At 39.8% G+C, this 15357-nt stretch overlaps 1 protein-coding gene across 15 annotated transcripts in view; it reads left to right on the forward strand.

The window, feature by feature from the left end:
* ADAM22 (ADAM metallopeptidase domain 22) overlaps window positions 1-15357 on the forward strand; it is a 224121-nt gene continuing 208764 nt past the window's right edge. For 10 of the 15 annotated variants that reach the window (XM_044245959.1, XM_044245964.1, XM_044245961.1 and 7 more), the window contains exons 1-2: window positions 1-85; window positions 550-710. In XM_044245959.1, coding sequence (XP_044101894.1) covers window positions 1-85; window positions 550-710 — 246 coding nt within the window. The remainder of the gene's footprint in view (window positions 86-549; window positions 711-15357) is intronic. The other 5 variants (XM_044245960.1, XM_044245970.1, XM_044245969.1 and 2 more) reach the window with 1 other exon arrangement.

Raw genomic sequence — 15357 nt, forward strand, 5'->3', positions numbered from 1 at the left:
ATGCAGGCGGCGGCGGCTGCGTCCGTGCCCTTCTTGCTGCTCTGCACCCTGGGGACCTGCCCCCCGGCGCGCTGCGGCCGGGCAGGTAAGTTCGCCACCCTCTGTGGCTTCGGGACGTACCATTTTCCGGGCGTCTTTGCAGCCCTCAAGCGCCCTGGAAACGGGCATTCCCGTTTCCCGAGTGCGCGGGGAGATTTTTTTTTTTTTTTTTTTTTAGAAGGGTGGTGAGAAGTGAAGCAAAAATACATGTGTGGGGGCGCGCGGATGCGTTAGAAACCTTCGGTCAAATGCCTGCTTTTCGTCTTCTGAAAAGGAGGAATGCGGAGGATGGGAAAGGGGTGCTGTGCTTCTGGGCCCCGATCCTGGATGATCTCAGATGCGCTGGTTCAGGGCTCCCCGGCTGCGTCCTTCTCAGATAGGGACCGGGAGGGAGGGGGCGGCGGGATTTCCATAGAGGAGACGTCGGGCCGCAGAAGGCACGAGTACGGCTCAGGGTCATTATTTTCTCCTTTTCTCCCCACTCCCTCCTTACCCTTTTCCTGCCTGGAGGAGACGCCTTTTTGACGGAGCTGGAGAGGAGGAACGAAAACCGCTTCCTGGAGCGCCAGAGCATCGTGCCACTCCGGCTCCTCTACCTCTCGGGCGGCGAAGACGAAACTGGACACGACGCGCTCGACACGCGAGTGCGGGGCCACCACGGCGCGGGGCAGGTGAGAGGCGCGGTCCGGCGGGTGGGCCTGGGCGCGGCCTGGCCCACCCTACGGCACGTTTGCTCTCCGTCGCCCTGGAGATGCGGTGTCTTTGGTGAAATGAGCGCAGTCCTAATGCGAGTCATGCATGGCGCTCTCTGTGCAAAAAAGGAGGGAGCGGGGAAGGCGGGGGGGGGGGCGGGAATCCCCCAAAGAACCACAGGCCAGGAGCTTTGCTAGAGAGGAGTTTGTGCGGGATGTCTTCGGCAGTGGCGCATCCTGAGCGAAGGGGTGGAGACCCTCTCACCTCTTGTCAGGCAAAAGCGTAGTAAGCAAGAAGGGATTTAATGTTGGCAGGATTTGCATCATCATTATTGTGGTGCTTGCTTAAATCCTCAAAAAGACTTTATATGTGATTTAAACCAAGGTTGGTACTATTGAAAAAAAAAAAAAAACGAAAACACAAGCCTAGACATCCCTAACTAAACTCAAACTGTAAAAATAAGCTAAACTGCAGTGTTCTCCGCTCACTCAATTTGAGGACCCCAGAGATGTACCCGTTCACCTCCACCTTTCAGAAAAGGCGTCTCCTCCCCCATTTTTTCATTGGTAGCAGTCCTTTGGTGTAATTTGAGCCATGTTGTTTATTGGGCATTTATAAACTATTTTTTTATCTAAGTTTACTTTTTATCCGCATTTAGATCAATAACATATCCACAGATAATGACTGAAAAGTATTTTGAACTTACTTGCTAATTTAGGTAATTATTTTGGGGCTCTGTAAACAGTTTTTGTGTTTATATACTAACCTGGCAAACAGTTCATTCATCTGTAAGTACAGATTAAGGTAGAACTTGTCCATGTTGAAACTGTTGTAAACTACGCTGATCTAAAGGGAGGCTGAATATTTTCACATGAGCAAATATACTTTTTAATACCTTAAGATGTACATTGTTGCTGTGATAGTCATAGTATTTGATCTATGTGTGTAATATATGTAAAAATAGAAAAGGCCACTTAAATCTGTATTTGTAGCCAAAGACTTAGTTCCATTGAAATTTTCATGTAAGAAATTACTTTAAAGGGCTACAGTAGTATCCATCAAAGTTTGATTATAGTAGAACATCTAATGCGTCAAGCTTTAATGAAGGATTCCATTAATGTTTGAAAAATACTTATTTTCCTTTTTCATTTTGACTTGTTTTCATAGTAAAACTGAAGAAGCAGGGGACACTATCTTATTTTTTAGTAAATGAGAATCATTGCTGTGGAGAAACAGTCCCACAAATTTACTTTTGACAATGAAAAATTTCAAACACACACAAAATAGAATACTATAATGAACCTCAGCTTTAACAATTAGCAACTCATAGCCAATTTTGTTTCATCTGTCTCCTATTTTCTTCTCATATTATTTTGAAGCAAATCATAGAATTTTATTCATCAAAAATTCACTCAGCACTTCTAAAAGGATTCTTTCAAAAGGTAATGATGATATTATGCCAAATATATAAACATAAATATATACATATGTTAGACATATGTAAGGATATTTAATAAATATATATAAGTATAACATATATATATTTAAGTTTGTGTATTTGATCCAGGACCCAAATAGTGTCTATAGATCGCAGTTAAATTTTTTGAGTCTCTATAATGCATAGTATCCCCCTCTCCATTTCCTTGATTTTTTTCTTTGCAATTTATTCATTGAAAACAGGAGGTCTTTCATCCTATAGTTTACAGTCTTAATTTTTGTTGATAGAGCCCGAGCTTTAAAACAAATCACAAAGACTTTCTCAGAGAGGAAGGGTTACAGAAGGAAGTAGGAATGCAGAAAAAGAAAACTGCAGAGTTGAATCTGGAAACTCCAAGTCTCTGTCTTGTTCCGGTAGTGTCTTCAGGTATCCTCTGCTCTCCACTGTGTTGGTGAAGGACCACCACTTTTGGAAAACAGGCCAGTCTTCCTTCTTTTCTCTCCATTTATGGAGCACAATTTCAGCAGTTTTTGGATCATAGGCCTTTCAACTTGGGGCACAAGATACCTTGGACCTATGCAGTTTCTCAAACTTCTTATAATAATAAACAGTTGAGAAGAATGACTGGCTTTTGGTGAGGTATGGATGAACTGGTTGGTTTTAGGTTGAACAGCGTGAATAAATTATTTATTCACATCAGGATTCAAAGTGAAATACCATCTTACCATCAAACTAATTATTTTAAATATCTTTAAAAAAATTTTTTTTTAGAGAGCGTGTGCTCGTATGTATAAGTGGGGGAGAGGGGCACAGAGAGAGAGAGAGAGGATCTTAAGCTGACTCCAGGCCCCAGCGCAGAGCCCTATGCAGGCTGGATCTCACAACTCTGAGATCATGACCTGAGCTGAAAGGTCAAGAGTTAAATGCTTGTCCAGATGCTTCTCAGAGTAACCAGATGGATCTAGGTGATTAGGGAAAGCCCTTCTTCACTAAGGAGTGGCAGCTGATAAACGTAGGAGAAATGATAACATTAGAAAAATCATCGTTCTGCGATTTCCAGCAAATGTTAATTCAGACAAGGGCTGTCTGATGGAACTGGCCATGCGGTGAATGGCCGAGGGGAAACCATACATCTGTGTGGTGTGGTCCATACCAAATACTTGCAGGGGGAATCATATCACTGTCTTGTGGCCACTTGGGTGGCCATTACACAACCCAGAGAGGACAGTGTGAGTTTCATTGATGGTAAAACCACATGGCACGTACGTCCTGAAAAAATGCCATGTGAAGCAGACAATGGTATCCACAATGTATTCTAGACAAATCTATTAATATAAACTGATCAAGCTCTTAGATGTACCTTCTGATTTCTAGGAAATACAGGGGACAGAGGAGCAGGCTAAGTGACAGCATGAGGAAGTGATCAGACGGACATTGAGCAGGAAAACTAACCGATGAAGAAAAGGACTGTTTTAGATTTAAAACACCTAAGGGATATACAAACTGGATAAAATGCAGGTTCTGGACCTAAACCCTGATTTGGACAAACTAGCTTTGGGGAAATAGTTGTGTGACAATTAGGGTAATTTTAGTATGATTGAGGTATTAGATGCTATGGAAACTTACAGGCAAAGAGATGAAAAGAAAACAATTTACAACATTGTGATCTTGCTTTAGTAAAAAAATACATATATGTGTATGAAAATATGGAAATGTTATAAAAGACTAACACGTCAGTAAAAAAAAAAGAGAGAGAGACTGATGCTTAAGCGACTGAGCCACTCAGGTGCTCCTCTTCAAAGAAATTACTACCAGCAGTTATCTCAGTGCCTGACGCATAGTAAGATACACAGTACATATGGTTGAATGTCCAGATCGCCTGGGAGGCTTTTGCAGTTTACCATGATCTTTTTAAACTATAGTTAGAAATTGCTGACTACTAGGTTTTGAATCTGGCAGTTACAGTTGTAAAGACTTAGTTGCCATATGCCAAATTTCCCTGCAATTAGAAAACTAAGGAGTTCTCCTGCATCTTTGTGTTTTTGGTTTCATTGAGAGCTGGCATTGGACCTAAAAACTCAAGTTGATGGCCTTATTATTTCTTTGGTAATTAAATAGATAAAAATTATAGCATTTTAGCTATCCATGGACTTTTTTTTTTTTTAATTTATTTATTTGACAGACAGATCACAAGTGGCAAAGATGCAGGCAGAGACAGAGAGAGGGGGAAGCGGGCTCCTGAGCAGAGAGCCCCATGCAGGGTTCAATCCCAGAACCCTGGGATCATGACCTGAGCCCAAGGCAGAGGCCTTAACCCACTGAGCCACCCAGGCGCCCCCCCCCCTTTTTTTTTTTTACCAATTTTCTTTCTTCTTCAGATATAAAATTGGCATGCCTCTCTATCATCTCACAAAGCTTATATATTCATTTGTTGATTTATGTATTTAAAAAGGCATTTATTTGCTTGGGCTCATACTGTGTACCAGTTTTTGTACAAGGCTCTGGGGATTTAAAGATAAAAGACACAGTTTAAGCTTTTAAGGAATTTACAGGCAAGTGGGAAGATGCATGAATGGATAAGCAGTTATACTCTGCCCTTCTGTGTGATTTCCTGGAGATGAACACAGAAAGCGGTAGAAGCAGAGAAAACTCAGTATTTAAGCCAGATGAGCAGTCAGGAGGCCTTTCATGGGGAAGTGCTGTCTTAGCTGTGTTTTTGAGGGTGAGTGGGAATTGGCTAGATTGAAGGATGGCCAAGGTAAGTGATGGGCCTATCAAACCAAGGGGGGAGCACTTAAAGGGCAGATGGGAATCAGGACACATTTTTGTTAAGTACAAATAGTTAGGATTTAAGGTACACGGGAGCCAAAACAGGAAAGCAGAGAGTAGATGCGGCAGTATCTTCGTGATTTGTGGAGGAATTTGGACTGTGTCCTGAAGGCAGTTGAAGGACTTTGGTAAGGTGAGGTAACTGGCCAGATTTTTATTATTGCAGGATCATCCTTATGGCTAGAAATGAATAATTTTAATTTCAAAGGGTAAATGAAAGTGGTTGTTCACTTTAATTTATTGGTGAATGCTAATTCACATACTCATTAAACTTCGTAAGAATTCAATTACTAAGTATACTGAAAATACTGTATAAAAGAGTTTGTAAAGCACTTGGAACAATGCTGGGGATATTGTAAGCACTATATGAGTTTTTGTTAAATAACATTTACTCCCTCAGGCTGCTTGAGTACTATTTAGAAATTTTATGATATCACTTTAATGCAAAATGGTGCCCTAATTACCCGAATTTAACACATTTCCAGAAGTTACAAATTGTTAAAATTTATATAACTAAGTGGAATCTAACAGTTCTAGAGATGGAAGAGACTTTGCAGGTTATCTAACCTAATTCAGAAATTACTTCTCACCTGGTAAGATAAAGCCATTGGCCCAGAGCAAGGAAACCAGCAACATATTGCTTAATGTTTCAGAAAGCTCACAAAAACGATGACGGTATGAAACACCTTAATTTTACTCTTAATATATCGTTGTTTCAGTTTTCAATCACTAAATGGAAAAGAATACTCATATTTTTGGAAGAGATTTTTCTTATGATTTGGGGAAATATTGACAATTTGGGGTGAAATAATAATTCTGTTGATAATAGTCCATGTTATAAAAGATTTCTTTACTACATGGCCAGTTACTTGAGTGCATACTTTGCTTTTATCCTAAGTGGGATGATCAGCCCCTACTGAAAGGTTATTTTGCCGTGAAGTTCTAGAAATGATAGTCAAAGGAATCATATTTGATTGTGGGTAACTTGCCATCTTCAAGGTTGTCTAGCTATTCTGAAGTAATTTCAGTCCTATAAAATTATGTTCAGAACTACAGAGTATTTAAATTACTCAGAGCCTTTCCTCTGACTTGAGGTTATTTGGAAGGAATTGTGTGTTTGCAAACAATGGATAAAAAACATTTTTAACTGGGCATCCAAATGGGCAAGATAGTACCTCCTGAGCCTTACTGATAGTTTGCTACTGATAATCACTTAATTGCTATTTTTAAGAAAAAGCACCTTCGTGACTCTTTTTTCTTTCTTTCTTTCTTTCTTTCTTTCTTTCTTTCTTTCTTTTTTTTTTGGTTAGCCAAAATGACAGATTTACTGTAGCATCAAAGATAGGTTATTTGGTGGTTTATTTTGTTGTGTGTTCACCTCATAGATTTTCAATTACTTGTTTTCACCCATTGATTATATTTCTCTGCAAATAGTGGAATTTCTTTTTGTCAGAAGTCTTTGCTGTCAGGGAATAGGTGGGCTACTGTTTTTCCTCTTTTTCCCTGGATCGTGTTTTAGCCTCTCAAGTACTCAGGTACCAAAAATCATAGTTCTATATTTATCATAGTTTTGATAATCAGTAATACAGGCTGGTAGCAAGATGGCAAGTGGTAGTACGCTCCATTTTTGTGAATATATTTATGCATAGGTCTAAGCCTGGATGAGCTGTACTTAAAATTGTGCTGTTTCACTTGGGAGCACTGAGTCAGCTTCACGGTAAATTGTCTGCAGTGCTGCTTTGCTTCTCTGGTGGAAAAGAGCTCCTAGGAATTACAGCTTTGGAAGTATTTTGCAAGGATAGCACAAACAATTTTTTTTTCTTGATGTGCTTTTGTTAAACCTAAGTAACTCAGTATTGATAAAGTTTTGCCACCCATCCAAACTTTGTTCTTGTGCTATAAATAGGAAGGAGACATTTTCCAGCATGTTTTTATTCTATCAACATGCTTCTCTTACAATTAAACAGTTAAAAAAATGACATTCAGGATTGTGGAAGTTTTCTTTAAGTCCTGGTTTTACTCTGTGAGATCCCAGTTTGTATTTTTGGGGCATCTCTGGAGTTCTGCTTAAAAAGATGGATTCTGATCTCACTGTATAGGAAAAGAACCCATCTTTCATCGTTTCTTTACAGCTACACCTAGAAAACTGTGAATAACTCTAAGAGCTTATGGGTTGATAAAAATTGTTTTTAGCTTTATTTGCCTTCTCAGATTTCAAGAATGCCAAGTGTTCCATCATTTTTAATGACAGGGCCCTTCCTAAAAATGCATGGAAGGATGCCTGCTTTCTTGTCATGTCTCATTGAGAGCAGGAATCTCTAAGGTCACTAGTATTCAGTTGTTCCAGTGGGGCTAAGATAAGGCCACATTTATCATTAAATTTCAAGAATAAGCCCCAAAGGGAACAAGAATGTTAATTAAAGGAAGGAGGGAGAGCAGAAGAGGAAGGGGCATAAGGAGTTTGGTGAGAGGGAGGACAGAAAGAGAAAATAGGAAAGAGAGAAGTGCTTACTTATAGTGGTGTTATCATATATGTTATAATATACACTAAAATACTTAATATACAGTAACTTATGTGGTTACATTTTATGTGCCCAACAGTTTTCTTGTACTTGGTACACATTAACTCACTGCAGTCCTACAAAAATTCTATGACAGGAGAAATACCAGCTTTAAAACCACAAAGCTGGTAGGTAGCTGAGAAGGGATTTGAACCCTAGCAGTTTAACTCCACTGCCTGGGCTTAACCTCTGTGCTTAATTGACACAATGGTAGGAGGCAAGGAACATTTCTTTAGATGTTGTTCAGTGGCAGTGAGGTCAAAGATTTCTTCCATTTGTCCCATTAGAACTATATATTTCTTCAAGCTTGCAGAATGGAGGAGGAGGAGTGTATCATATCTACTATCTTGAGAATGAGAATGAACTACATAAAGAGATTTAATATTTAAAAGGTGAAAAACACCCCTTGAAGGGCCTGGGTTCTGTTTTGGAATTGAATGTGTATAATTATGGTAAATCTTTCTTTGTGAATTGAAAATGTTAATATTCAGTAGTCAATACCATAATTATGTATACTCCTTTGTGGTCAGAGTTTCATGAACCAGAAACATTCAATGCTAAAAGGGAATCTATACTCCTTTCTTCAGAAGAAAAGATACAGAGTATCTTTTGTGGCTCCCTAGAGCAAGTAGCTCTGGGGTCCCAAATGTCAAAGCCTTTGGTTGAAAGAGATACATAGTTAGTAATAACCAAAATAATAGCTTCTGTGAACATCTAGTTGGATGTTTACTTTGGTCATAAAAGCCCTAGAAAGTAAATATTGAGGGAAAGACTTGAATAATTTTGTTAGTTACCATGTACCTGGCACTGTACTGAGTGATTTACAGGCATAATCCCTCATTCTCTCATTTTTTAAAAAGATTTTATTTGTCAGAGAGAGAGAGAGAGAGATCAAGAGAGCGAGCACAAGCAGGGAGAACAGCTGGCAGAGGCAGAAGCAGGCACCCTGCTAAGTAAGGAGCCCGATGTGGGACCAATCCCAGGAGCCTGGGATCATGACCAGAGCCAAAGGCAGACCCTTAACTGACTGAGCCACCCAGGTGTCCCATAATCTCTTTTTTTGAGGTAGATATTTTATCCATTTTATAATTGAGGCTACTGAGGCTCAAGGAAGCTAATTAACCTGCCCAAGGTCATAACAACCAGTAAGCAGTAGAGTTGGGAAAAGAATTCTCAAAGAGAATGTTAGAGATCCACATAAAATAATCCTTTTGTAATAAATGCTACTTACTTGACATTCATCTCTGTGTTGGAATAACCTAACATTTCTTTGAGAAACTCTTGATCCCGCTCAGGTCTCCTCCATTGCTAACTTCATTCAGAAGGGAATTGATGTCATCTTTTAGCACTTGTTTTGTGTCTTCATTTCTAGAAATGGTTATGATTTCTATTTCTGCCTCAGATATTCTTTTAACCACATAGGAATATTTGAATCTACATCTAAATCACGGCAGAGAGTGTCTGTACTCTGAGTACTTGTTGGAGTTTTATCTGCCAGAAACTCACTTATAAGAAACTATTTATAGGGAGGAAAAAAGAGAAACAATTTATGGGGAATTATCATCTATTCCTCCATAGAATACTGGCCTTACCTACTGAGATTCTGGGGTGGGGGTATTTTAAAAAAATCTCCCCAGTGGATTTCCAATTTGTATGCAGGGTTGAGGAGCTCTGTGTATCCTTAATATTTAAGAGATTTTTTGTGTGTGTGTGTCTTAAATCGTTTTGGATTTAAGTTAATCACAAGAGTTTCATATCTGAATTGGTATCAGCTTTCTCATTTGCATCCCTGACCTCTTCAGTAATTCACTAGACTTTTTCTAAAGGATATTTTGAAGGAGATTATAAGAAATATTCCCAAGAGGGGTGCCTCGGTGGCTCAGTCGGTTAAGCGTCTGCCTTCGGCTCGGGTTGTGATTCCAGGGTCCTGGGATTAAGCCCCACATCGGGCTCCCTACTCAGAGGGAAGCCTGCTTCTCTCTCTCCCACTCCCCCTGCTTGTGTTCCCTCTCTCGCTGTGTCTCACTCTGTCAAGTAAATAAATAAATCTTTAAAAAAAAATATTCCTGAGAAACCAGTTCCAGTATTAATTGAAGTCCTGGGGAACATTATGGATAGTGCCTTATCAGGACCAAGAGGAGAGATTTGTCATGTAATTGTTTCCTTCCTTGAGTTGGATGCCAGAAATATAGAGCAGATTTTGCCCTCCTCCAAAGCCAAAGTTACAACATGTGTTTTCCTAGTAGCTTCATCCTAGTTCATCAGTTTACTCCTCATCATCCCAGTTTCAGCTCGAGTCATCTGAAATCTCTCTTTTGACAGTTGATCAATATAAAAAGTCATATCTGTATGCATTTTCATTATGCATGCTATACTCAAAATAAATACTCAGGCACAGAAAAAGTAATCTCAGATTTCCTCTGTCCACTTTTCTGAGGTATTCCCCCCCCCATCAGAGCATATTTTGCTTCTGTCTTCTTAGCATTTACCATCCTTTTTTTTCTTCTTAATTTATTTATCTGGGGGGTGATGTGAGCATGAGCGGGAAAGGAATGAGGGGGAGAGAGAAAGAATCTGAAACCGACTTTGCACTGAGCTCAAACTCCATGCTGGCTGATCTCACAACCATGAGATCATGTCCTGAACCTAAGTTGAGCTGGACAGTTGCTTAACTGACTGAGCCACCTAGGCGCCCCTTGATGACATTCTTTTTAATGATTGACTTACTGTCTTTCTTCCAATTGCCATCACTAGAATATTAAACTTTGAGAACAGTGTATGAGAAGAGTGTTCTTGTCTGTTGTTCACTGCACATCTCTATCGTGTAGCACAGTGCCTGGCACAGAGTAGGTACTTAATAAATAGTTCTTGAAGTGATAAATTTTCCTTTCTTCCCAGTTTCCTCATCTGCTTAAAATTTGTATTTTATCTTGGAGGCATCCATATAAACATCCTGAAGTCCTCTTTGGAACTGGGTTAAAAGAATGAATACATGAATAAATTTTAGACTTCAAATATTGAGTTTATAGCCCCTTTTGATAATTATAATTATTTTACATATAAAAAAGTTCAGTGTGCTGTATTTTTATTTTCTACTTTTTTTTTCAATGTGCTATATTTTTACAAATATAAATACTTCCATATATGAAAAAATGATTTTAGACTTCTAGTAGTCCTTTGTTTCTGATTTCATCATTTGATTTGCTTTTAAGATCAAAATCTCTTTTGTTTTTCCTAGAACAGACTATTATATGTAATTTGATTTTGAAAATAAAAAAAATGTCATTCCACGACCCAGAAATATCAGCAATTATAACTGGGAAGGGAAGGAATAAACAATTTAATCCACCCCCTGACCCCCACCCTCGACAATCTGTTTGTTTATATTGAAGAGAATTTTCAAAATCATATGCATGTATCAGCAAGGGTAAATCAACATATTTCTGCTTTTTAAAAATCAGTTTCATACCAGGGGATTTTAGCACTGAGCAGTAGTTGCCCTTTTGCTGACTTTTTTCCCCCGTAACTAAAGAACATTAGATAGCCATTTGAAGATGAGAAATCAATGAGGCTTTCCTGAAGATGGGCCTCAAGAGCTCACATTTTGCAAGTGGCTTTAAAATTTGAGGCAGGAGAACTCCTGGTTGACAGTTTTCTTAGACCACTTATTCCACTTGGCACTGACTCATGTCTGTAGCCTATATCTCTAGTTGGTCAATTGCTGTCCTTATTTTTATTTGTTTTCAGGTTGCCTTTTGCATAGGTTGGGTTGGGAGAGAGTGCCTTCATTTCCCACCAGTGAGGTCAGGAGGCTGGACAGGCTGGTAATGTGATTTGGTACTCCTTGTCGCAGCTCGGGATTTTCCTGAAGTGGTTTCTCTTTCTTTGAACCAGATAGCAAGATGCCGCAGATGCAGCCAGCACTTCACAACGCGGGGTTCTGTAGGTTTTTGTGAATTCACCAGTGGCTTTTTAATGCCTTTAGAACATACTGTTGGGGTCTGGCCAGAACCCATTGTGGGTCCTCGTGGGCAGAATGAGCTGTCAAGGTGGCTCATGGTCATATTAGTCTCAAGTTGGCTGGGGGAGCAGTTGGCTGAAGAGTGATCTAGGGTCATCAGAGCAGGGCAGGAGCAAGGGTAAAAGTGTGGGGGAAGGTAAGGCTCAAGGAAATCCCGAAGTAGTTATAGGGAGAAGATACTGGGTGCCCTGTGCCAGGTCCAGTGTCCTTCCCACTCAACCCAACTCCCTGAGACTGTCCGAGGTGTAGTCAAAGTTTTTAATCTCAGACATCCAAATTCTAGTGATTGGTTCCACTCTTGGTTTAGATCTTGTATTTTTTGAAACAAACAACCGAGAAATAGATGTTGTGTTTTTAAGGAACCCTGGTGTTTTTTAGCCTGACATGCTCTGATGATGGCACATGTGCTCCATCCTCCCATGAGTTTTAAGTGTTTGTTTCAGACGGAAGAATCATTTCTCTTCTTCTCCCCACACTCCTCCTCTTCTTCCTTTTCTTCCTCCTGTTATTATTCTTCTTTATTTCTTATTTTTCCTTCTTTCTTCTTCCTCTTCCTCCATCTTCCTCTTTGTTGGTCATTTTTAAATGTCTGCAGGCTAGTGGGAGAGGACTTCACAGGGCCCACTCTTTAGGTAGTCCTGACTGTAGATGCTGCCTCTCCCAGTTCAGGAGATGAGGCTTACCTAACGACTGATGGCTTTTCATGCTCTGAAAAATCACATTTAGTGGGTACAAAATGAGCAGCAGTTATGCATTAAATAAAGGTATGTTAATGGTAGAAGAGTCCTTTTAAGTAGGAATTTGGAAAATGTGTTTAATTTAGAGGATAATTTTGGTATTATAATCGAACTAACATGGGTTCACCCCTTGGTGAGTTACAGATAGGAGCTATACCAGCTGGAGTTGTTACGCAAAGGAAAGTTTACTTGCAGCAAATAAGGAGGTCACAGGTAATAACTTCCAAAGCCATAACCCTCTGAGCAAGGGGCATTCCTTTTGTTTAGGGTTAGGATAAATATACAGAAAGGGGAGTTTTGTCCTCATTTGTGGAGCCAGGTGTAAGGTCATGCATGCACCTTCAGGAAACATGCCTGTACATGTGTTGTGTGTTATGTAAGGTTGTGCTCCTTTGGGGGCAGAGATTTTAGCATTATAATGAGGTAGAGGTAACTGTCACTCCATGGTCCATGTGCACAGATGTGAGCCAGTGGTTGAGCTCAAACTGATCTGGATGGTCTGGGCAGGTTCAGTCTCTTAGGGCAGATGATACCGCTTGAGAGAGTAGTTTCAGTTTCCATCATGGGATGCTTTGCCCATTGGGTCTTTTGCCTAAGTTACAAGATAAGCTGGAAAGAACTTAAGGAAAATGTGATGGATCCATGCAGTAAAGGTCAGGTCTTGCGGTCAGTCATGTGGGGTCATGCTGGTGATGGTATCAGTCTCTGTTTACCATCAATAGTGGGTTATTTTCTTGGTGAGTTTAGGGTTATAGTAGTTAGCAGTGCTTTTATGTGCCTTCCAAGAAAACTTTAGGTAAATATTTAATAAGAAGAATGGGAATTTGCTTTTTACAGATGTATTTCCAAATTTACCTTAATGTTAAATAATTAAGTCATCATTTCTTAGGAGGATTTTTATTGACTTTGATAGAAACTCATACATCCCTGAAGTGATGAATTTATTCAGGACCACAAAACTGTTCTCCCACTTTATGGCAGTGTGATGTTCGTATGGTTCTTAATGATCTTGCCTAGACAAGGGTCTCGTGATTAATGAAGGGAGGATGCTTTCAATTTATAGCTTAACCATTTCATGTGAAATCTCTTTGAGGTTATCGATTAATGAGTTGTTTAGGACATTTCCTGAATGTTCTGGTTATGAAATCATGAAGTTTGCAGTTTTCCTAGGGTGATGGGATAAGAATTATTTTAATGTAATCGTATGGAAAAACAAAGAGTGAAGGTGCGCATCCTTATCTTCATTTTCATTTCTTCCCAGCACTGATCCACAGCTTTCTACCTAGCAAGTGCACAACAAACAAATGTTGACCTGATGAAGTCACTGATGCCATGACTTTCATAGAGCCCTTTCCCATTCTCGTGTCCCCAGACCCCTGTTGTGAGGTTGGGTTTTCCCTGGTCAGTTCTTTTCTTTTCTCTTCATCTCTCAGTACAGGTTCTATCCCTTTCTTGTTACCTCTTTCCATTTGTTGTTCTCCCATGTGCATGGTCTTGCTCTGTTCACTTTCCCTATGACCCTTGGTTTATTTTGTAATTTTTTCCCCCGCTCTATTTCTGTCAAGTTCCTCTTTCTCTCTTAGCAGCTAAAGAAAAAGCAAGTCTCTGAAAGGTTATTTACATTCAGTGTTGGTGCACATCCCCAGTGCACATTGCTGTACTTAATTATTTCACCATTTGGAAAATGTTTTATTGTTCAGCAGGCTTTCCCATTTCACTACTTACTTTGAAACCTGGTTTTGTTTGTTTGTTTGTTTGTTTTGTTTTTTGGTGTGGGTTTTCTATTTTCTGTGTTTCTTTTATTCCCTTTCAGTTGTCCCTCATTCCTTCTCTTCTTTGAATGTGGAGTGAGGTGTCCCTTCGGTGTTTTACTGCGGGACTAATTGCCTTCCTAGAATTATTCTTTTTGTTCTCATTACTCATCATTTCCTGGATTTAGACTCTGAGTTGTGTGCTCAGCCCACCCTCTGCACTAGCTGAGCACGCCCCTTCTCACACTCTTCTCCAGTGATCCAGCCCTGTATTGCCAGGATGCAAACTCGGTATTAAGAAATGATGAGGCACTTTACAGGTTAATAAAAGTAAAACTTGCCTCAGAGGCATGTCATAAAATTATACATAAAATTACGTATGTGTGTGTTGGTGCAAGGGGATTGGAGCAACTGACAATTGGGTGTGTTAATAGAAGGTATCCCTTTGAGAGAGACTTTGTGAGGTTGCTGTTCAAATTCTCTGTTTTTCCTTCATTGCTTAGTGCTATCTATGCATACTCTTCGCTCAGCAAATATTCATGGTTTGCATTTGTTTCAATTTTCTGCTCAAAGATGAAAAAAAATATTACTGATTTTATGTACTTTTAAAAATTTCTCTTAATTTTAATTTTTATCCTTTTTAAAGATTGATTTATTAATAGATTTTATTTATTTGTCATAGAGAGTGAGAGAGCACAAGCAGGGGGAGCAGCAGAGGGAGAGGGAGAAACAGGCTCCCCGTTGAGCAGGGAGCCTAATGGCAGGGCTCCAACTCAGGACGTGAACTGAGTGAGGACAGACATTTAACCAGCTGAGCCACCCAGGCATCCCTGTACTTTTTTTTTTTTTTTAATAGGATTTTATTTGTTTATCTTTTAGTGGCAGGGCAGGATGGAGGAGAGGAGCAGAGGGAGAGGGACAAGCAGACTCAGCACTGAGTGCAGAGCCCTAAAAGGGCTCAATCCCTCCATCCTGAGATCATGACCTGAGCCAGAATCAAGAGTCAGATACTCAATTGACTGGGCCACCCAAATGCCCCTGATTTTATGTACTTTTGATGTATTTCCAACCATTATTGTATTTCTTTCTTCCAGATTATTAAAATGTTTTGTTGGGATGAGCTTGAAAGCAGCATGGTTTTCCTTCCACATCTTTGTTTTGTCTGTGACCTCTATGTTCCTCTTACTCCCCCATCTCTTCTTGCTAACCCAAGAGAGACCCCCTGTATATAGGATGCCCAGGTTCTGTAAGGATCCCCTGAGGATCTGAGCTGAAATAACTGTCTCTT

This window comes from Neovison vison, chromosome 4 (genome assembly GCF_020171115.1).
Source record: "Neovison vison isolate M4711 chromosome 4, ASM_NN_V1, whole genome shotgun sequence".
NCBI classification, from domain to species: domain Eukaryota; kingdom Metazoa; phylum Chordata; class Mammalia; order Carnivora; family Mustelidae; genus Neogale; species Neogale vison.